The sequence below is a fragment of the Schistocerca gregaria genome, chromosome 7 (genome assembly GCF_023897955.1).
Source record: "Schistocerca gregaria isolate iqSchGreg1 chromosome 7, iqSchGreg1.2, whole genome shotgun sequence".
NCBI classification, from domain to species: Eukaryota; Metazoa; Arthropoda; class Insecta; order Orthoptera; family Acrididae; genus Schistocerca; species Schistocerca gregaria.
Genome location: NC_064926.1, coordinates 64,039,362 through 64,064,204, shown reverse-complemented (window position 1 = coordinate 64,064,204; position 24,843 = coordinate 64,039,362). Strand labels below are relative to the sequence as shown.

At 43.8% G+C, this 24,843-nt stretch overlaps 1 protein-coding gene across 1 annotated transcript in view; it reads left to right on the top strand.

Moving 5' to 3' along the window:
* The window catches only part of LOC126282076 (lipase 3-like), a 135,537-nt gene that overhangs the window by 16,158 nt on the left and 94,536 nt on the right, over nt 1-24,843 (top strand). The window contains exon 2 of the mRNA XM_049981531.1: nt 7,079-7,268. Within this exon, the coding sequence (XP_049837488.1) occupies nt 7,079-7,268 (190 nt within the window). The remainder of the gene's footprint in view (nt 1-7,078; nt 7,269-24,843) is intronic.

Here is a 24,843-nt window from a genome sequence, read left to right as displayed (position 1 = left end):
TTTTTGTCTTGCGTTGATTACAGTTCCATGATCAAAAACTGAATAATTTTCTCTGAACTGAAGTCGGAAGAAAAGTAATGTTGTGTCTTTATGTACTATTCGAAGAACAGATGCAAACTAATCATACGCAGTTAAATCCCAAAGCAGCCGGCCTCTGATCATACACGATATTTTTATTCACTGTTCTGTTTTGAAGATTAACCACTGTCTATCTATCAGCCACTGTTTCCGTCTCACTCAGCGACTTTAAGACAAGATGAACGTTCTGCAGGAACTGTCAGAGACCAGCTTTCTGAGAATGGAAGTATCGGGTAAAATTCCTTTGGTTGCCACTGGTAGGCTATCGTCATTGGATATATAGGGATTTTTCCCAAGCTTCTGAGGTGCGTGAGGAAAGTAACGAGACTGACAACACGGCTAGCGACCTGACAACGCTGTGTTGTTCCACATGTGTAGGCCGGTGTGTTCATCGGTTCCAGATGCTCAGTCTAAATTTCATCTTCGTTCAGTGATGCTGTGTTTTCGTCGTGTATAAAGAAAATGGAACAGCGATATTTAGAGCAACGCTATGCCATCACGGTTCGTGTGAAAGTTGGTGAATCTGCGAGTGTGATTTTTTATAAGTTGAAAGAGACCTATGGGGAACATGCCCTGTCAAGAGCACAAGTTTCTCGCTGTCACAAATCATTTTTTGGAAGGCCGACAAGCCGTTGAAAATGAATCTCACTCAGGGAGCAGAAAGAGGTGATTGGTGTTTAACGAGGTCATTAGAGACGGAGTAGAAGCTTGGCTTAGGGAAGGGTGGAGAAGCAAAGCAGCCGTGTCCTTTCGAAGAAACCATCCTGGCATTTGCCTGAAGCGATGTAGGGAAGTCGCAGAAACCTAAATCAGGTTGGCCGTACGCGGGTTTGAATCGTCGTCCTCTCGAATGCGAGTCCAGTGTACTAACCACTGCGCTGATCCGCGTGGTTAGCTCAGGGAGACCTTCAGTTTCAAAAACAGACGGAACGTCGAAAATGCGCGCGCTCTTGAGAGATCAGATCACCGTCTAATAATAAAGATGGTAGGTGACGTATGGGGAAAGTGGCTAAGTTTAAAAGGTTGTTTAAATTTAACACATCAAATGTTGACCGAAGATTCGCACATGCGAAACCATTGTCCCAGTATAGTACCGAAAACCCTCACAATGGAGTGAGCGTATGGACAATCTATGTGTGTATTGCTCTTGTTGAGAGGATTGCCCATGAGCATCAATGGTTCAGTCTTGTGATGAATCCAGGATTTTTTAGTAGGATCCTGATGAAACAGAAAAACTAGGAGTGTCGCACTGAGACTTCTCCCCGACAGAAGAAAGCTTGAATAAGCACACCAAAGATCAAAACAATGCCGATTTGCTTGTTACACGGTAGGGATATTGTGCATAATGAATTTATTCTTGCAGGATAAACTTTCAACCAAGTACTGTACAAAGGTGTCCTTGAGAAGCTGAGAAAAAATTGAGGAGTCCGGAAATTGCAGGTAAGTCGATTCTACATCGTGTGAACGCCCCGCGTCACACGGCCACTTTCACCACATAGTTTTTGACCTCAACAGGCATTCCTCTTATTCTACAGCCCCATATTCACTTGACCTGATTCCTTGTGGCTTTCTGCTTTTCCCGAAATTGAAGAATGTCTTTAAAGGACATCATTTCGGGTTGCTGGAGGACATTCAAAAAAATGTCGCCTTCATGTTAAAGGCCCTACCAGTCGAAGGCATTCAGCGCTTCTACCGCGACTGGCAACAACGACCCAGCCGGCGTGCAGATGCCGAAGGGATCTGCTTTGTAGGGAGCAATGCTGTTGTCTGGAAGAAATGACAACCTTGGCAGATAAAAAATCGGTCTCATTAATTATGTTGGAGAAGAGATGCTATTGGTGGACCACCGTCATTGGAGAGAAGCTAGACGGGAGGAGCAAGAGAAGGGGATTGGTCGTCAACAAACTTCAACAGAGAGGGCGGCTTTAGGCTTGGGGCCACATGGCTCCCCGCCATCACAGATGTGAACACGTGGCCGCTGTGTGCGAGAAATACAACGTCGAAGAAGCCCATTCTGATTATAAATCCAGCAGGCGGCGTGGTGCACTTTCTCACGGGCCGTGGCCCGTATCCCGTGCATCTCCCCAGGTTTGGCTCGAAACAGGCTTACACTTGCGCCTGTGGTGAGAATGGCACACCTGAACACACAGTGCTTGTCTGCGATGTTCTCGGACACACAAGACCGAGTTTAGGAAACCAGGACACAGAGCAGTTAATACGCAGGCAAGATTAGTGGAGCTCTACAAACAACACCACAGATGAAGTATTGCGAGCACTACATGCGGCCACACGCTAGAATAAGACAGGCTGCACATCGGACAGCTCAGCAATACGCAGACACAGAATCGGATGCAGTATCGCACACAGGAAATGACGAAAGATAAACATTCAAACATAGCAAAAGTAAGTGAAGGTTCTACAACACTACATCGAATCAGTATGAAATTAGAACTATCTGCGTAGCTGTTTGTTATACCATTTCATAGGAAGTAAGGCTATCTGAAGGTGTGAGATTTCTTCTTCTTTCACTGCATCACCTGTGACTGGCTCATAATTTTGCCAAGCACGTGACAATGACATTTGCAAATTAATCAAAAGATACAAAGGGCAGAACTATCATATACACTCCTGGAAATTGAAATAAGAACACCGTGAATTCATTGTCCCAGGAAGGGGAAACTTTATTGACACATTCCTGGGGTCAGATACATCACATGATCACACTGACAGAACCACAGGCACATAGACACAGGCGACAGAGCATGCACAATGTCGGCACTAGTACAGTGCATATCCACCTTTCGCAGCAATGCAGGCTGCTATTCTCCCATGGAGACGATCGTAGAGATGCTGGATATAGTCCTGTGGAACGGCTTGCCATGCTATTTCCACCTGGCGCCTCAGTTGGACCAGCGTTCGTGCTGGACGTACAAACCGCGTGAGACGACGCTTCATCCAGTCCCAAACATGCTCAATGGGGGACAGATCCGGAGATCTTGCTGGCCAGGGTAGTTGACTTACACCTTCTAGAGCACGTTGGGTGGCATGGGATACATGCGGACGTGCATTGTCATGTTGGAACAGCAAGTTCCCTTGCAGGTCTAGGAATGGTAGAACGATGGGTTCGATGACGGTTTGGATGTACCGTGCACTATTCAGTGTCCCCTCGACGATCACCAGAGGTGTATGGCCAGTGTAGGAGATCGCTCCCCACATCATGATGCCGGGTGTTGGCCCTGTGTGCCTCGGTCGTATGCAGTCTTGATTGTGGCGCTCACCTGCACGGCGCCAAACACGCATACGACCATCATTGGCACCAAGGCCGAAGCGACTCTCATCGCTGAAGACGACACGTCTCCATTCGTCCCTCCATTCACGCCTGTCGCGACACCACTGGAGGCGGGCTGCACGATGTTGGGGCGTGAGCGGAAGACGGCCTAACGGTGTGCGGGACCGTAGCCCAGCTTCATGGAGACGGTTGCGAATGGTCCTCGCCGATACCCCAGGAGCAACAGTGTCCCTAATTTGCTGGGAAGTGGCGGTGTGGTCCCCTACGGCACAGCGTAGGATCCTACGGTCTTGGCGTGCATCCGTGCGTCGCTGCGGTCCGGTCCCAGGTCGACGGGCACATGCACCTTCCGCCGACCACTGGCGACAACATCGATGTACTGTGGAGACCTCACGCCCCACGTGTTGAGCAATTCGGCGGTACGTCCACCCGGCCTCCCGCATGCCCACTATACGCCCTCGCTCAAAGTCCGTCAACTGCACATACGATTCACGTCCACGCTGTCGCGGCATGCTACCAGTGTTAAAGACTGCGATGGAGCTCCGTATGCCACGGCAAACTGGCTGACACTGACGGCGGCGGTGCACAAACACTGCGCAGCTAGCGCCATTCGACGGCCAACACCGCGGTTCCTGGTGTGTCCGCTGTGCCGTGCGTGTGATCATTGCTTGTACAGCCCTCTCGCAGTGTCCGGAGCAAGTATGGTGGGTCTGACACACCGGTGTCAATGTGTTCTTTTTTCCATTTCCAGGAGTGTAACACCTAAGTCAAGTTGCCATCTGTTGTTTCTTCCATTAAATACACTTTTAATTTTTTTAAATTCATCAAAACTTATTATGTATCTTACTTATTATCATTATCTAAGTTAGCAACAAGTTTATACAAAACTGTGCATATATAGGGTGAGGCGAAATTAGCGCACTTGGGCTTCGCAACGCAATTCCTCACATGCCAGCTATAAAAAAAAATGTGTCACAAAATTTCGTCCAGCGAGTAAATCCGGCAAAAAAAGAACGTTAGAGAGTGGTAATCTGGCAACACTGGAACCACATGTATGGTAACTATCTTTGTCAGCACATACTAATTGTGCTGTGTGGCTGGTGCAGCGGGTAGAGTTTTGGGTTAGCAAGCAGGAAGTCAAGGGTTCGATCCTGGTGTGGCTGTATTTTTTTTATTATTTGCTAATTTCATTCTGACACTTCATACTGTAATATACACCATTTCTTACCGCCTGGGCTACATTTATCAAATAGAAAGCATATGCCTTAACGCAGGATCGAACCATCGAACTCCTGCAAGCTACTCCAAAACTCTACCAACTGCACCAACTGAACTGAACAATTGCAATCTGCTGACAGAGGTTACAGTGTTGCCAGATGTTTAAAATCCTTTTTTTTTGCCGGATGTACTCGCTGGACGAAATTTTGAGACAGACTTTTTTTATCGCTAGCGTAAAACTGAATTTATATAGTACAACATGTAAAATCGCACAATGTACGACTGGCTGTAATAGCAGGCATCAGGTTGAGAAATAAATAAATAAATAAATAAATGAATAAATCTCCCCATTTCGCTTTTATCCAATGTCGATGGCCCACTAATAGCAGCAGGCTTTGACAATTTTGTCCAGCTCTGCAACGAAGCTCAGATATATTCCTGCGTTCGAACTGTCATTTCAGGTCTGTTATGCTTCTCACTGATTATAGAGCCCGTTTGACACCATTGTTTTGCTCATCTGGGTACCGTATCTCTGTCTAAAACACGGAAATGTCGTGCTGGGCGTTGCCTTAACTCGTCCACTGCCTCAGTAGGCACCTGCGCTGGTCAAATTCCACGCTACACTGCATGGCATAATATATGGGCCCGATTAGAAGTGGCAGATGCGTCGAGCACACCTAATGTTAGCGCAGTGTCCAACCGAAAGCTTACTATTTACTATGGGCCACCTGTAGCACTTCCTTTGGGTCTGCCCAGAATTACTTTTACGTCTGAGTATTCCTTTCCGTTGTGCGTTGTGTTTGCTACGCACTCTTCAATTCGGTCGCAAAGCAAATCTTCATGGATAAAGCAGCTCTGCGCTAGCGCCTATATCTGATGACAGAAAGGCACATTACGGAGCTAAAGAGGCAATGGACGAAGAGAAAGATTAAGCGTCTTTTTAAAGAAGGAATTGATTCGTTCGAGGAAACATGTAAAATTCGTGTACTTTATACAGTACTGGCCATTAAAGTTGCTACACCAAGAAGAAATGCAGATGATAAACGGGTATTCATTGGACAAGTATATTATACTAGAACTGACATGTGATTACATTTTCACGCAATTTGGGTGCATAGATCGTGAGAAATCAGTACCCAGAACAACCATCCCTGGCCGTAATAGCGGCCTTGATACGCCTGGGCATTGAGTCAGAGCTTAGATGACGTGTACAGGTACAGCTGCCCATGGAGCTTCAACACGATACCACAGTTCATCAACAGTAGTGACTGCCGTATTGTAAAGAGCCAGTTGCTCGGCCACCATTGACCGGACGTTTTCAACTGGTGAGAGATATGGAGGACAGCAGTCGAACATGTTCTGTATGCAGGAAGGCCCGTACAGTACCTGCAACATGCGGTCGTGCATTATCCTACTGAAATATAGGGTTTCGCAGGGATCGAATGAAACGTAGAGCCACGGGTTGTAACACATCTGAAATGTAACGCCCACTGTTCAAAGTGCCGTCAATGCCAAGAAGAGGTGACCGAGACGTGTAACCAATGGCAGCTCTCCGGGTGATACGCGAGTATGGCGATGACGAATACACGCTTCCAATGTGCCTTCACCGCGATGTCGCCTAACACGGATGCGACCATCATGATGCTGTAAACAGAACCAGGATTCATCCGGAAAAATGATGTCTACGATTCGTGCACCAAGGTTCCTCGTTGAGTACACCATTGCAGGCGCTCCTTTCTGTGATGCAGCGTCAAGGGTAACCGAAGCCATGGTCTCCGAGCTGATAGTCCATGCTGCTACAAACGTCGTCGAACTGTTCGTGCAGATGGTTGTCGTCTTGCAAACGTCCCGGTCTGTTGACTCAGGGATCGAGACGTGGCTGCACGATCCGTTACAGCCATGCGGATAAGATGCCTGTCATCTCGACTGCTAGCGATACGAAGCCGTTGGGATCCAGCACGGCGTTCCGTATTACCCTCCTGAAACCACCGATTCCATATTCTGCTAACTGTCATTGGATCTCGACCAACACGAGCAGCAATGTCGCGATACGATAAACCGCAATCGCGATAGGCTACAACCCGACCTTTATCAAAGTCAGAAACGTGATGGTACGCATTTCTCCTCGTTACACGAGGCATCACAACGACGTTTCACCAGGTAACGCCGGTCAACTCTATGTATTGGAAACTTTCCTCATGTGAGCATGTTGTAGGTGTCGCCACCGTCGCCAACCTTGTGCGAATGCTCTGAAAAGCTTATCATTTGCGTATCACAGCATCTTCTTGCTGTCGGTTAAATTTCGAGTCTGTAGCACGTCATCTTCGTGGCGTAGAAATTTTAATGGCAAGTAGTGTACTTCTTGGTTTATCGGTCGACGTGGCCATTTATACAGTTGAGACACCTGTTCCGTGCGATTGTATGAACTGGATCCCTGCTGTTCCAAATTTTAGCACCGAGTGTGCAATTTGGTTTCCATTTCTGTTTGTGCAGCCCGGACTGATCGAGAAGTACGGCCACCCGGTGGAGCAGCACGAGGTGGTCAGCCAGAGCGGCTACATCCTCACGCTGTTTCGCATCCCGCGCGGCAAGAACTGCAGCGCGCCGGGGGAGCCCGTCCTCATCCACCACGGCCTCCTGTTGGATTCGGACTGCTGGCTGCTGCAGGAGTACCAGTCGCTACGTAAGAGCTTTGCCGGACCCCACTGGGCGCCGCATTCGCATCAGCTTTGTCGGTTTAAAAATAAAGGCACACGCAAAGAAACACGGGCAACACGTTGCTTGGTGCTACGATAGAATCCCTCACGTTTGTCTGTCACTTTCAGGTACTGTCAGCGCACGTTAGATAATCGAACGTGATATTCTGCTATCTAAGTCTTTCGATCCAAACGATACATATCGAACGTGCGATCTGAAATCGATCATGCGACTCCGGTGGCGGGCGTTGTGCTCAATTATTTTTGGTCGTCATTTTGTCTGCTTTTCGTCCTTCCCTTACTTGCTCTAAATTATTTGTGAGTTTCTAGCGAAACCCAGACGATGTATGTCGTTAGTGAGTGGACTGTCTGGCGTTCTTGACGTTTCTTCTCTCAAGTGGAAGAATCTAATTCCATGTTTAACCAGCGTAGAAAGTTGTTCGACTTTTTGTCGCAAATATGGGGTACTACCGGACGAGGAAAGAAGGGACTGTGTAGACTGTGGTGGTGCAAAGTGTGTTAACCTTTAAGAACAGTTTCGATGTTGAAATACCGTTACAATCTCATTGCGGACTGTGCGGAAAACGTACGAGTATCAAGAAGGATACACGGTTCGATTCTTCCAAGTTATCCATCCAGACCACCGTAAATGACTATCTCGTGACAATACCGACGTCGAATAAGGTAAGTCGTCTCCTTTGCAATTACAAGTATTTTTGTAACGCTCTTATGTTGTCGTTGCTGTAGTGACTAACGTAAACATACTCATAACGCCCGCCACCGGAGTCGCATGATCGATTTCCATCGTACGTTCGATATGTATCGTTTGATAGGCAATCATTCTTGGAAATTACCCTGTTTCCAATTATGATTAGTTTGAAATTATGTACGTAAAACAGCTGATCTAAAACCAAATTGCTACTGATTTATTTTTTAACTGATTTTGCAGAAATTTAGAGAGTAGTACGTGAATGACGTTTTATGTGGGAAAACCTTGTGTTACTAACAACGGGAGGTCGCGACGGGGGGGGGGGGGGGGGGGATCGGGGGATCACGGATTTACTTCAGACTTTGTACACCTTTAGTAGACCATTAAAACAACGTAATGTGCAATTCCGAGAACTGGCAATTCCGAGAACTTTTACGTGTCTGTTATATAACTGATGTACCTGTGCAATGTTATCCTTCGTAAAAAGCCATTGTCGGCAAGCGGATGTCGGCACGGTAGCTCAGAATGTTCGGTCGGAGGGTCAGCTGATCTCTGTAATAACAAAAACTGAGTGAATGGATCAACGATGAACTTGAATGGGTGTTATAGTACATCCACCCAACAAAGTGCAACGAAAAATAAGGAGCAAAATGAAATTAAAAAAAAAAACAACACACACACATTAGGCTTGCGGTGAGCAAGCGGGTTGAGGGTTCGAATCCCGCTGCCACTTCCTTTTTAATCTATTTTTTCATCACTGCTGACATTATTTAATTTATATGAAAATGACTTTTAATGCGTGTTTATCAAGAACCGTAAATTGGTCCCAGTGATATTAATGGGAATGTAAATACTCTCAAGTATCTCCAGTTACTAAGATATGCTGCTGCGATCGTTACTGGAAGACATCCCACTGGACATATGACAACCTGTGTGGTACAAACATGACGGATGTCCCATTCTGCTCATGTAATAACAGACCCTCCTAAAAGAACATTTGGTGACAACTGCAGCTGCCATTCAGGAAACTCGGAACGGTATGCACAATCGCCAATCTTAATACGTCTACACTTCCCTCTGTGGTGCAAAATAAAACAAGAGATCTTCAAGGAAACACTAGTGACTCTCGAATTAACGCCTTACGACACGGGCTTGTGCTGCCGATGATGAAATTCAACGTACAGTATTGTTTCTCCAGAATCACTTTTCAACGTGTAGCAGTGCTTAACGTCATCATTTTCGGCACTTCTTATGGCATCCGCGACAGTAAACTCAGGGGTGTAGGTGAGTTGCGTGTTTGCTTACACGTAGTATTAAGATAACTGTGCCGTAACCAGTGTCACGCCGTCAGAAGATCAGATTCCACAAATATCTGCCCTATTATACCATTTGATTAAGCCAAATACATGTCATGTAGTCCATGTTGTCTTAGAAGCTTCTTTCGAATGCACAGAAAAAGTACATATTGTAATTCCATCAAAAAAGTGGTGTCGAAATTTGGCGACTATACGAGAGGCGGCTTGAAAAGTCCGTGCAAAGTCCGAGAGATGGCACCACCAGCACGTATCGAGGTCACGTTCAGTTAGTAGCATCTTTGGAAAGAACTCACACCAAGTTTCAGCCATATTGGTCTATTTCTTTGTGTTTGGCATTCGTGTGAATCAAGGAAGTCCAGTGATTGTCAAAAATTGGATGAAGAAGAATTTAGTGTGGTGATTAAACATTACTTTACGAAAGACAAAACGCCTCAGGAGACTAAAGAGAAGCTTGAAACACATTAAGCTGTGTCTGCACCTTCGATTAGAACAGTTTATAAGTGGTTTCAAAATTTTCAGAGTGGCTATATGGGCACAAGTAATGCTGAACGTCATGTGGAGGTTACGACTCCATATATCATTGATAAAATTCATGATATGGTGATGGATGACAGAAGAGTTAACATCTGTGAGATTGCTAGTGCTGTGTGAATCTCGAATGAATGGATACATAATATTTTGCATAAACATTGGGAAATGAGAAAACTATCTGCAAGACAGCTCACGCTTGACCAAAAACGGAAGCGTGTGAAGTGTTGCAAGTATGGTCTGCAGCTGTTCAGGAAGAATCAGCATGACTAAGCGTCGTTTCGTCACTGTGGATGAAACATGGATACATTACTATACTCCTGGGACCAAACAACAATCTAAAGAAAGAGTAACCAAGGGAGAATGTGCACCAAAAAAGGCAAAGACCATTCCTTCGGCTGGAAAGGTTATGGCGACTGTCTTTTGGGATTCGCAAGGTATAATCCTCATCGACTATCTGAAAAAGGTAAAAGTATCACCTGTGCATATTATTCATCGTTATTGGACCGTTTGAAAACAGAGCTGCAAGGAAAAACGCCGGCAATTGGACCGCAAAAAAGTCCTTTTCCATCACGACAATGCACCAGCACACCTCAGCAGTTGTGATCGCAAAATTAATGGAAATAGGATTCCAACTCGTTTCACATCTCCCCCCCCCTCCCCCTGTTCACCAGACTTGGCTCCCTCTGACTACTATTTGTTCTCCAATTTGAAGAAATGGTTGGCAGGACGAAGATTTTATTCAAACGAGGAGATGATTGTTGCAACTTATAGCCGTTTTGCAGGCTTAGATAGGTCCTATTATTCGGAAGGCATCAACAAATTAGAACAGCGTTGGACGAAGTGTATGAGTCTAAAAGGAGACTACGTGGAAAAATGAAAAAGGTTTACTCCAAACACGTAAGTAGTTTTTATTTTGCATGGACTTTTCAAAGGCCCCTCGTATACGATAAATGCTACCTGCGAACGTGAGGAAATTCGCCATATGGTCCACTATTACTTGGTGAAAACAGCAATCCGATATTTGGGATGGCCCGTTTTCGCTGTCTCACCTTGTATACTCTTAGACACCACCTTCACAACGGAGCCAGGTGGCATTCAGTCTTGCTTTGGACAGTTATAGTGTTTTAGCTCTGTAGTGAAGGAGATGACGATGAAACAAAATGATGCAGTTGTCTGTGTTCTAATATACTTTACGTGTCATACTGAGAAGCAGATTCTGCTATAGTGGAAGAACCGAAAAAAGTACTGAAAATAGACGTCAACCTACATCATGACTCATTTGTACTGTTATACAATACATACCATGTTTATCGCTAGCGGAATCTCCCGTTGCACAAACATGACTTTCTATCGAATCATTTGCATCACTGGGAAATTAAACGAGCTGTCATGAAACTTTTAAATCTTTTGGTAAAAGAATGTTGTCCGTAAAGGATTTTGATTCTTGACCTGCGTAGCCACGAAAAAAGATTGTCTGTCTTAGCGCTCTGTATTGGGCACACAAAAAGTATATTGCTAATGTGCTCCACTTCTCTATATCCACAATAACGGATATCTGTTCTACGAAATTTGCTTACCTATTTTAGAAGTGTAGGGGTTAAACCATAGACGTAAAACTGTTGCCTATTAGAATCTTATTACACAGTCCTCTCGTGAACCACTGCATTGGGTTCCGAACAAGTCCGTTTACTACTCTTGATCCTGATGAGTCTTTGACAAAATTACTAGGAAAATGGTACGTCAGTGTTGACCACAAATTCACTGTCGTTAAGGCTGCAGTAGGATTTTACTCGCTCGATGGTGATAGTTATGCACATATTTTTAGTTTTTATCCATCCTCAGCAGCTGTAGTTGTATGCACTGAAATAATCTGCAGCCAGCTGCGTAAAAGAAATTTAATTTCTTAACAGTTTTCGGGCGCTTAATGCCTTCTTCTGCGAGTGTCAGCAATAACATGTATACAGCAGAATGCCTTAATCCTAAAAAATGCATGAGTAATAAGTAATGAAATACTGAATCTATTAATACAATAAGAGCTCGTAGATGTTTGCTTGTGGTTCATAGTGCCTGCACGAAAATGTACGTACCCTGCAAGCTGACAGTGTGTTCACTTCATACATTAAAGAACTATGAAGCCATATGCAAGTGTGAATGCAACGCTATTATTTTCTCAGCAGACTCCACCACAGACTTGACATTTATTATGATGATCAGCTCTGGAGTAGACGTTGTTCCATTTAATTAACTTTGTAATTACTTTTGACACCATGCAGGCACACTGGCATAGCGGCATACTTTTAACAATAGTGATTCGGGAAGTTTCCCCCAGTTTAAATACAACTTCTCTCACCTTTTTGCGTCGTCGCGGGTGCAATTATCTGCCTGGACGTGACACAGTGGTCGCTTATCAGTTATTGCCGGTGTTTTCCTTGACAGCTCTAGCTTTTACTGGTAGCTTCACATTCACCTTGCCTCTCGCTTTCGCCGTTGACACTTCACTACCGGCCATAGACCGCTGCCATGTCAGGGGATCGTTATGGTTTAACGCCCAGTCTCGAACGAGTTCATTTGTGGTGGAGCACAGGCACGGATTGGGAACGCTAGAGAATGTAATCAGTTGTGTCTTCTTCAAAGGAACTATCAAGGCATTTGCCTGGGCGTGGACATCGTGGCCTGCAATTTTTACTGGTATTTTGAAATCTAATGACTGAAGAACTTCGGTCGGCCGCTGTGGCCGAGCAGTTCTAGGCGCTTCAGTCCGGAACCGCGCTGCTGCTACGGTCGCATGTTCGAATCCTGCCTCGGGCATGGCTGTGTGTGATGTCCTTAGTTTAGTTAGGTTCAAGCAGTTCTAAGTCTACGGGATGATTTTGATAAATAATCAGCATTGCCGGCGGAAGACTTCCGGCATAAGAAGTCAGCCTCATTCTGCCAACGGCCTTGTCAAAGAGGGCGGAGGAGCGGATAGAGGTTCAGGGCACTCTCTTGTCCTAGGGGTGGGAAATTGCCCCTAAAGGCGGAAGAATCAGCAATGATCAACGACATGAGGATGCAGAAGGCAATGGAAACCACTGTATTAAAGACACGTAACGTGTATCCACAGGACATGTGGCCTGTAATTGAAGAAGTGTCATGACGATCTCTCCATTGGCAAAAGATTCCGGAATAGTCCCCCATTCGGATCTCCGGGAGGGGACTGCCAAGGAGGAGGTTACCATGAGAAAAAGATTGAATAATCAACGAAAGAATAATGTTCCACGAGTCGGGGCGTGGAATGTCAGAAGCTTGAACGTGGTAGGGAAACTAGAAAATCTGAAAAGGGAAATGCAAAGGCTCAATCTAGATATAGTAGGGGTCAGTGAAGTGAAGTGGAAGGAAGACAAGGATTTCTGGTCACATGAGTATCGGGTAATATCAACAGCAGCAGAAAATTGTACATCGACAACGATAGTTCAGGTATACATGCCGACGTCGCAAGCTGAAGATGAACAGATAGAAAGAGTATGAGGACATTGAAAGGGTAATGCAGTATGTAAAGGGGGACGAAAATCTAATAGTCATGGGCGACTGCAATGCAGTTGTAGGGGAAGGAGTAGAAGAAAAGGTTACAGGAGTATATGGGCTTGGGACAAGGAATGAAAGAGGAGAAAGACTAATTGAGTTCTGTAAGAGGTTTCAGCTAGTAATAGCGAATACACTGTTCAAGAATCACAAGAGGAGGAGGTATACTTGGAAAAGGCCAGGAGATACGGGAAGATGTCAATTAGATTACATCATGGTCAGACAGAGATTCCGAAATCAGATACTGGATTGTAAGGCGTACCAAGGAGCAGATATAGACTCAGATCACAATATAGTAGTGATGAAGAGTAGGCTGAAGTTCAAGACATTAGTCAGGAAGAATCAATACGCTAAGAAGTGGGATACGGAAGTTCTAAGGAATGACGAGATACGTTTGAAGTTCTCTAGCGCTATAGATACAGCAATAAGCAATAGCGCAGTAGGTTACACAGTTGAGGAATGGATGTCTCTAAAAAGGGCCATCACAGAAGTTGGGAAGGATAACATAGGTACAAAGAAGGTAGCTGCGAAGAAACCATGGGTAACAGAAGAAATACTTCTGTTGATTGATGAAAGGAGGAAGTACAAACATGTTCCGGGAAAATCAGGAATACAGAAATACAAGTCGCTGAGGAATGAAAGAAATAGTAAGTGCAGGGAAGCTAAGACGAAATGGCTGCAGGAAAAATGTAAAGACGTCGCAAAAAATATGATTGTCGGAAGGACAGACTCAGGAAAGGAAAGTCAAAAGAACCTTTGGTGACATTAAAAGCAACGGTGGTAACATTAAGAGTGCAACAGGAGTTCCACTGTTAAATGCAGAAGAGAGAGCAGATAGGTGGAAAGAATACATTGAAAGCCTCTGTGAGGGTGAAGATTTGTCTGATGTGATAGAAGATGAAACAGGAGTCGATTTAGAAGAGATAGGGGATCCAGTATTAGAATTGGAATTTAAAAGAGCTTTGGAGGACTTAGGGTCAAATAAGACAGAAGTGATAGATAACATTCCATCAGAATTTCTAAAACCATTAGGGGAAGTGGCAACAAAACGACTATTCACGTTGGTGAGTAGAATACATGAGTCTGGCGACATACCATCTGACTTTCGGAAAAGCATCATCCACACAATTCCGAAGACGGCAAGAGCTGACAAGTGTGAGAATTATCGCACAATCAGCTTAACAGCTCATGCATCGAAGCTGCTTACAAGAATAATACACAGAAGAATGGAAAAGAAAATTGAGAATGCGTTAGGTGACGACCAGTTTGGCTTTAGGAAAAGTAAAGGCACGAGACAGGCAATTCTGACGTTACGGCTAATAATGGACGCAAGGCTAAAGAAAAATCAAGACACGTTCATAGGATTTGTCGACCTGGAAAAAGCGTTCGACAATATAAAATGGTGCAAGCTGTTCAAGATTCTGAAAAAAGTAGGGGTAAGCTATCGGGAGAGACGGGTCATATACAATATGTACAACAACCAAGAGGGATGTGGTGCTATAGACGAATGTTGAAAATTAGGTGGACTGATAAGATAAGGAATGAGGAGGTTCTACGCAGAATCGGAGAGGAAAGCAATATGTAGAAAACACTGATAAGGAGAAGGGACAGGATGATAGGACATCTGCTAAGACATGAGGGAATAACTTCCATGGTACTAGAGGGAGCTGTAGAGGGCAAAAACTGTAGCGGAAGACAGAGATTGGAATACGTCAAGCAAATAATTGAGGACGTAGGTTGCAAGTGCTACTCTGAGATGAAGAGGTTAGCACAGGAAAGGAATTCATGGCGGGCCAGTCAGTAGACTGATGACAAAAAAAAAGTCTACGGGACTTATGACCTCAAATGTCAAGTCCCATAGTGCTTAGAGCCATTTGAACCATCTGAAGAACTTCAATAGATACTGGGATGAAACTTTAACCAAGCAATTAGTATATTGTGACTTGCATGTGAAACAAACTTAAAAACTGTGGAATATATAGTGAAGTGAATATTGATATCTATGTTACACGCTGAATTGCGTGTTATTTTTATTTTAGGTACACTGTACTTCCAAACTATTCAAAGCAAAAGGTCAAAACAAATTTTATTCCTTCAATTATTAACTTGTTGTAACAGCAAACCAGAAATATTTACCTGTTTGATATTTTGTGTTTCTTCCTCTCCTGATAATTTAACGATATATTACATGCTCAGGCTTAAAATATTTAATATATTGTTGAGTAATGTGGTTCACTGGCTCAGGCTTAAAATATTTAATATATTGTTGAGTAATGTGGTTCACTGTGTAGGTAATTTCGCTACTATTATTCATGCCAAATTTAATTTTTGTAGCCTTAATGCTGCATGAGATGATGATACCTAAGTATATAGAAACTTTACAGACAAATCTGTAGTTTCAATTTCTCGTAAGCAATTTTCTTCCCAATGTCAAAACATTCAAGCTCCATAATCTTGCTAAATGTGAATGTCCTTCATCTTACTGTCTTTTCTTTGTTATACTCGCCTTCTCTGTCATGCTTTCAGCAGCTTTTTAAGCTTCAGTGACAAAAGTAGCCTATCCACTCGTAGCAGCGCACTCTTCATGCTGTCGCCAGTTTCTATACCTAGTTTAACTGCTTGTTACTCCATCATTAACACATATTATGGCGTCCATCATACCAATATGAAAAGCTGACACGCCGACAAGCACAGTTTTTGGCAAGTGCTCCCAAATGCAACTATTGTATCTTTCATTCGGATTCTGTTTTTTGCCATGTTAACATTCTTTCATGAGTTTAGAATCTGAACGATCACTAATATTAGCTTTAGTTCTACCATAACAGTTTCTGGCAACGGGTGTGCAAGTGCATGTTTCTGTCCAACTGCTTCACTCCTATTATACTTGCAGCATGTGATTTCCTTTGGACAGAGACCGCGCTGTGGATGATCATCAGAGGATATTCTGTGAAACAGAGTTGACCAAACTGCTTTCGCCATCTCAGTGTCATTTTCGTTGTTTGTCCTGATGGACTGACCATCAGGTTTTTTTATTCGTTATTTGGTGAGTCTGCCTTGTCTACCAACTAACTTGCCATCAGACTTCCTGTTATGTACTTCCAGAGTTTCCTGTGTCTTACCCCCATTCTCTCCTCGCATGTCCTACACATTCCACCGTTCTAATATACGTTTCACCATATCGTTTTAGGAGCCACAACACTACTGGAGCTTTAGAGACGTCAAGGTAGCGAGTGTGTTGCCCACCAGGTCTAGCAATTGACCTACTAAAAATAGACACTGCCCTTGCTTTATACATTGCCACTGAAACCTTCAAAGTTTTTGTCACATTTTTTTTTCAGTTACGTTATTGGTAAAACCTTGGCAGCGCTTTGTGACATTCACAGTCCAGCACCTTGCCTCTATCTAAAGAGGTAACTGACCGCTCTATTCGGCGATGTATGACCCATCTTGTGCCAGGGACCACCCAATTCAGCTACAGTTTCAGTAGATTGACAAATGCCTACGGTTTCTTTCGCTGCCCTCTGCATGGATGCCTCACTGACTTCTGATAGGGCATTATGCAAACGTTCGTAACACCCCTCAAATTTGACACGCGGTGGTGGGATATCCTCATAGCACAGAACATCTGGACTGTTTTTTTTTTCCACTTTACATTACACCTCATGGCAAAGCAAGGCGACTATTCACTTCACTATATTCTCTGCGTGTTACGGGAGATGTCATAGTACACTTCATTACTTTATACATACAAAAATCCACTAAAATTTTGCTGACTAGATCTCTTCTCTTACTTATGTCCTCACTAAATTTAAGAAATTTTTCACTATTACAGCATTTACATTTAGCAACAGTGAACAGTAGTTCGAAGAACATCCACTTATTAATTAAAATGTAACAGATTTTCCCTATTTCTGACACCAACAACTTGTTCATTTTTGGTAAGATGTTTCAATTTGCGAAACACTACCTGGCGAACTTTTAGGCCCAATCTCACTTCGCTGCGGCCTAACAATATCTTCATTTTTACGAGTTTCAACAACAAGCTTGTGTTGATTACAGTAAAGCTTACGACTGCAATTAAACTTCTTCATTCTTTACGATGTAAAATGCTTGAAAGACGCAGTTAAAAAAAAAAAAAAAAACAAGTTTAACATTCCTACCCACACGAAAAACACAAGTAAATCCAAATGATCTACTTGTATCGACAGAAAGATCGATTGGAATAAACCCTTGCTCACAGTACAGTCTATATGTCCCTCAAGTATGTTACACAAACAAGTTGCTGTGGAAATGGAGGCGCAAAAATTAAATAACAAGACATCGTAGGCAAAGTTCTGTTTGAAAGTAGTGTGACAGCTAGGCACTGACTTCCCGCATCTGCTTTAGAAAGCATTTAATCATGGTTATGATGAGGTATTATACGTTAAGTACCCGTATATATTTTTAACATCAGGAAGAACCATAAAATTTTATTAAATAAAACAATTCCATGTCTTGGGCCCTCATGACGTCCAAGTCCCCTTAGGCGATTTATGAACATCATGCAAAACATAGATCTGGAGGGTTGCAAGGAGACGTGATCCTGTTTCATCTGAAATTTGAGTACAGTGGCTTGTCGCTGCTTGGTGCGGACAGTACCGGTGAACGAGTAGAGCTTCAAAAGTAGCTGGGTTACACAAGGTTACTCGAAACAGTCGTGCGTGGATTTCTTCAAAACACTATCTTCGCTTAACAAAAACTAGAGAAGAAAGAAGAGCGATGAGATATTGTTCCGGTGGTCTCTATGGCGCTGAACGCTCGCTGTGACACCAACGGCCATACGAAACGTCCTCCCACTTCGTTACCAACAACTAGCAACAGTATTAATTGGCTCGTATTACCATTTACCTGCTCGGACTTTATACGCTACAAACTACTATCATCCGAATGTCCGGCACTCTTTCCATTCAGTTCGTATAATCTGCTGTCGGTCGCATTACGATCTGAGTGGCCAATGATACGAACGGTATCGATTCAGTAATCGAGTTGTACTCCCAAGTTAACTCCATATTGCGCTATTCTCCGACTCTAGGTGAGCCATCAGTGCGTTCGCTTTCGTCGGGCCACCGCACCGGTGCGTGTCATGCGTACTGAGGAATCAGTGATCATAAGGCCGCTGCAGCATCGCTTAATATGGAAGTAAATATGAATATAAAAAACGAGAGGAAGGTTTATCTGTTTACCAATAGTAATACGGGGCAGATTTCAGACTACCTAACAGATCAAAACGAAAATTTCTGTTCCGACACTGACAATGTTGAGTGTTTATGGAAAAAGTGCAAGGCAATAGTAAAATGCGTTTCAGGCAGGTACGAGCCGAGTAAAACTGTGAGGGATGGGAAAAACCCATGTGGTTCAACAACAAAGTTAGGAAACTACCCCGAAAGCAAAGAGAGCTTCACTGCAAATTTAAGCGCAGCCAAAACCTTGTAAGTAGGATGTTTAGGTTTTTTTATTGGTAACGCCGCCGCCACGTAGCACTCTGTATGAAAATCACTGGCTGTGCCGTGTGCAGTCTGTGGCTGGTTGGCATTGTTGTCTGCCATTGTAGTGTTGGGCAGCGGCAGCTGGATGCTAACAGCGCGTAGCGTTGCGCAGTTGGAGGTGAGCCGCCAGCAGTGGTGGACGTGGGGAGAGAGATGGCGGAGTTTTCAAATTTGTAAGAATTGGTGTCATGAACTGATATATATATTATGACTGTTAAGGTAAATACATTGTTTGTTCTCTATTAAAATCTTTCATTCGCTAACTATGCCTATCAGTAGTTAGTGGCTTCTGTAGTTTGAATCTTTTATTTAGCTGGCAGTAGTGGCGCTCGCTGTATTGCAGTAGTTTGAGTAACGAAGATTTTTGTGAGGTAAGTGAATAGTGAAACGTTTAGGTTAATGTTAGTCAGGGCCATTCCTTTATACGGATTACTGAAAGTCACATTGCGTTGCGCTAAAAAAATATTGTGTGTGAGTTTAAGCACAGTCTTGTATAAATTTTTCAAAGGGGACGTTTCAACCTCTCAGACAAACAGAAGCTAAACGATGTCAGAGTTAGCGTGAAGCGTTCAGTGAATTCGAAAGTAAAATTCTGTGTACCGACTTGACAGAAAATCCTAGGAAGTTCTGGTCTTATGTTAAATCAGTAAGTGCATCGAAACAGCATATCCAGACACTCTGGGACAATAATGGCATTGAAACAGAGGATGATATACAGAGAAGTTGCAACATTGGAAAATTGCAGCGAAATGTAGGAAGATCTGCAGCGGATAGGCACTTGGTGCAATGAGTGGCAACTGACCCTTACCATAGACAAATGTAATGTTTTGCGAATACATAGAAAGAAGGATCCTCTATTGTATGATTATATGATAGCGAGACAAACATTGCTAACAGTTACTTCCTTAAAATATCTGGGAATATGCGTGCGCAACGATTTGAAGTGGAATGATCGTATAAAATTTATTGTTGGTAAGGTGGGTGCCAGGTTAAGATTCACTAGCAGAGTCCTTAGAAAATGTAGTCCATCAACAAAGGAGGTGGCTTACAAAACACTCTTTAGACCTATACTTGAGTATTGCTCAACAGTGTGGGATCCGTACCAGATCGGGTTGACAGAGGAGATAGAGAAGCTCCAAAGAAGAGCGGCGCGTTTCGTCACAGGGTTATTTGGTAGGCGTGATAGCGTTACCGAGAAGTTTAGCAAACTCAAGTCGGAGAGTCTGAAGAGGGGCGCTCTGCATTGCGGTGTAACTTGCTGTCCAGGTTTCGAGAGGGTGCGTTTCTGAACGAGGTATCGAATATATTGCTTCCCCTTACTTATACCTCTCGAGGAGATCACGAATGTAAAATTAAGAGATTCGAGCGCGCACGGAGGCTTTCCGGCAGTCGTTCTTCCGGTGAAACATACGCGACTGGAACAGGAAAGGGAGGTAATGACAGTGGCAGGTAAAGTGCCCTCAGCCACACACCGTTGGGTGGATTGCGGAGTGTAGATGTAGATGTACTGAGTGACACAGTTTTGTGGCCGAAGCTCACACTCCCATTCCTTTGGTTTTCCACCTCCCCCGATCTACCACACGCTCGTGTCGGATTTTTCTTTTACTCACAGGTCCCTCCATGTATTCTGCAGGAATAGCTAACCCACTAAGCGTTTGGCTGTCGAAATTAATAATGTACCTTACTTAGATGGAACAGTACCGTCACCTCGTTGTCACAGTTCGAGTTTGAATTCGATCTGCTGGAAATTGTTACTATTCATGTCAATGCAACTGAGTATGAGTCCACATATGTGCATTTATACTACTACACATCTACAGCAAACAACGAAGAACCCCCCGTGGTCGTGAGATTCTAAAAATAGCAGTATTAGCCCAGATTATCTTTTAGAAGATAAACTAGACTACTGTCATTGAAATACCAATCAGATAAGTTGATTCACTCTTAAGGATCAGATGCACTACATAAGGGTTCTCTGCACATTAATGGGAGTAGAACGTCAAAGAGACCGACTTGGAGCAGAAGAGGCACCACAAGACATTTTAATTTCCACTGTTTATACTTCTACAAATAAAGTGATAGAACTTTGTGTCAGAATGATCAGGAGAGATTCAAGATTCACTCATAGCAATGGAAGTTCAAAAACAGAACAAAAATTTTTTTAATGTGAAATTTCATCGTTTTTCTTTTCACTTACTATTGGCTGCATTTGTAGCTGTAGGTACACTTTCCTTCATAAGTAAGAGAGATTCTTCGGTGAATTTTTCACAGCATACAAACCATACTTAAGGTCTACGAACTCCAGAATTTATTTAATTTATGAAAAAATGAAACTTCATGTTTAGAAAAAACTCAAATTTTATAGTTAATTATCTCAATTTTTACTACAGTTTTTAATAGATTTGCAAAATTCTAGGGTTTTATATTAAGGAGTTTGTCTTTAATTAGCAGAGTCTCTCCTACTTATGAAGAAAAGTGTATCTATAGTAACAAAAGAAGTTGAAATTGCACATGTATAAAAATTATTGTTATTTTTCTGAACTTCCATTACTATGAGTGTGAATCCTAAATCCCTCCTGGTTATACTGAAAAAGTCTTTTGAATTTCCATTGTCTATACTTTTACAAATAAATTAATATCTTCTGTGGTACCTCTCCTGTTCCAAGTCGGTCCGTTTGACGTCCTACCTCTCCTTTAATTTGCTATTTCGAGGTTACTGATCTATTCATGCTGTTTTGGGCGCCGTTTTCTCCATGTCAGAAGCTGCAGCATAACTTGGAATCCTTACCTTTATACTCCCACGTAACTTGCATATTAGCAGAGCTCTTTAACGTCGTTCCGGAAACTGAAACAGTTCTTTACTAAGTCAAACCATACTCCCGTGACATACAACAATATCAGAACTGTTTTTGGTTTCCTGATTTCTTGTTTCTCTTCTACAGTTCAGTGCCTTGAAAATGACGTGTTAAGCTGTCTAAATGTCGGCGGTTGTCGTAGACGTCATCTGGCGGTGGACATGATGATGCAAGTTGCTTGAATATTTTCAAATTTGCCGTTAAACTCTTGCTGAATGTACAACGGAAATAAATTACAGATATACTCTGAAATCCTGCCTAGAAAAGTATGAGTAACTATTCCGAGTAAGCTTACCGGACAAAAAACTATTCACCTATTCCACACGCGTTGATTAATCGTGAATCCTTTGTAGATGACATAGCGATCGAATCACGTCCTCAGACGTGAGAACAAGGCAATGGTGATGAGTGGGATTCAAATGGCTCTGAGCACTAAGAGACTTAACATCTGAGGTCATCAGTCCCCTAGAACTTAGAACTACACATCCATGCCCGAGGCAGGATTCGAACCTGCAACCGTAACGGTCGCGCGGTTCCAGACGGAAGCGCCTAGAACCGCTCGGCCACAGTTGCCGGCGGTGAGTGAGACATTGTATGTAAACATGGGCAAATGTAAGGACGTGAGTGATCGGCAAAGAAGAACCATCCTCTTTGGTAGTGCCCATGTCCGTTCGGTGTGCAAAGTTGCAGGAGTTGTTGGTGTTTCGTGGCGGACTTGGCGGACTATTCAACGTGCCTATAGGCAGTGCTGTAAAACAGGTGGCCACGAAACACGACATCGGAACTGTGGTCGGTGCTGTGGCGTCCGAAAAAGACACAGCCAGGGCAAAAGCACCACAGGCACAAAGATGCGAACTGCTGCAAGTGCCATAGAGACTAGCCACGTGCGCGAATTCCACCAGCGCCAGGGGCGGCGCTGAGGATGAAGACATCAACTTCACCTCGGCCAGTTGCCGACCGAGTAGAATGCGCCAATGATCTGACGACAAAGGGACAGAAGCCTACTCGGAAGACGGAACAGCAGCTCTCGCCCACTTGGTTATAGAGTGTGTTACAAAAAGGTACGGCTAAACTTTCAGGAAACATTCCTCACACACACAAGTAAAGAAAAGATGTTATGTGGGCATGTGTCAGGAAACGCTTAATTTCCATGTTAGAGCTCAGTTTAGTTTTGTCAGTATGTACTGTACTTCCTCGGTTCACCGCTAGTTGGCCCAATTGAAGGAAGGTAATACTGACTTCGGTGTTTGCGTTGACATGAGACTCATTGCTCTACAGTACTAGCATCAAGCACATCAATACGTAGCATCAACAGGTTAATGTTCATCACGAACGTGGTTTTGCAGTCAGTGCAATGTTTACAAATGCGAAGTTGGCAGATGCCCATTTGATGTATGGATTAGCACGGGGTAATAGCCGTGGCGCGGTACGTTTGTATCGAGACAGATTTCCAGAACGAAGGTGTCCCGACAGGAAGACGTTCGAAGCAATTGATCGGCGTCTTAGGGAGCACGGAACATTCCAGCCTATGACTCGCGAGTGGGGAAGACCTAGAACGTCGAGGACATCTGCAATGGACGAGGCAGTTCTTCGTGCAGTTGACGATAACCCTAATGTCAGCGTCAGAGAAGTTGCTGCTGTACTAGGTAACTTTAACCACGTCACTGTATGGAGAGAGCTGCTGATAGTGCCTGCACACGCTGTACGGAAACAACTGGTTCTCCCGTAGCAGATTGACCTCCACGGGTACACTTCTGCGAATGGTTCATCCAACAATGTGTCAAACCTCATTTCAGTGCAAATGTTCTCTTTAAGGATGAGGCTTCATTCCAACTGGATCACATTGTAAATTTTCACAGTCAACATGTGTGGGCTGACGAGAATCTGCACGCAAGTGTGCAATCACGTCATCAACACAGATTTTCTGTGAACGTTTGGGCAGGCACTGTTGATGTCTTGAATGGGCCCCATGTTCTTCCACCTACCCTCAATGGAGCACGTTATCATGATTTCATACGGGATTCTCTACCTGTGCTGCTAGAACATGTGCCTTTACAAGTACGACACAACATGTGGTTCACGCACGATGGAGCTCCAGCACATTTCAGTCGAAGTGTTCGTACGCTTCTCAACAACAGATTCGGTGACCGATGGATTGGTAGAGGCGAACCAATTCCATGGCCTCCACGCTCTCCTGACCTCAACCCTCTTGACTTTCATTTATGGGGGCATTTGAAAGCTCTTGTCTACGCAACCCCGGTACCAAATGTAGAGACTCTTCGTGCTCTTATTGTGGACGTCTGTGATACAATACGCCATTCTCCAGGGCTGCATCAGCGCATCAGGGATTCCATGCGACGGAGGGTGGATGCAGGTATCCTCGCTAACAAAGGGTACGTTCTGTTGCTGTGTGTTTTCATTCCATGATTAATGTGATTTGAAGAGAAGTAATAAAATGAGCTCTAACATGGAAAGTAAGCGTTTCCGGACACATGTTCACATAACATATTTTCTTTCTTTGTGTGTGAGGAATGTTTCCTCAAAGTTTGGCCGTACCTTTTTGTAACACCCTGTAGATCATTATCCATGGCTGGTTTAGACAGGGACCGTCCTTTAGTGATCTCTTAGAACTGAACAGACAGTTATTGTAAACTGCATTTGCTATGTCCTGTGAAGTTTACTTACGGTTATTTGCACTTAGCTATTTTGTGTAATATTACATGCAGTGTTGCACGCTTCATAATTCAACAAGTCACAAAGATAAGTAAACCTTTCTAACTAATTCGTGTGACTTTGTTACTAATTTGTTATGGAGTGTTGTAGAGCCTCCGTTCTCCTATCCTGTTACCTGATCCTGAGACATAGCTGTCTAATACTGGCAGGGAGAAATTGTGAAAGTGTACTGCACCAGAATCGGTTCCACGAACTTACGGACTCTGCCTACCGTAACAGCAGTGGCAACTAGGCAGTAGCGACCAGGCCTTTACAAAACTGGCGCCCAGGGTCTACAAAAGTCGGAAAAAAGATCATGACTGAGGAGGATCGTAGACGTATTTCATGGGTTG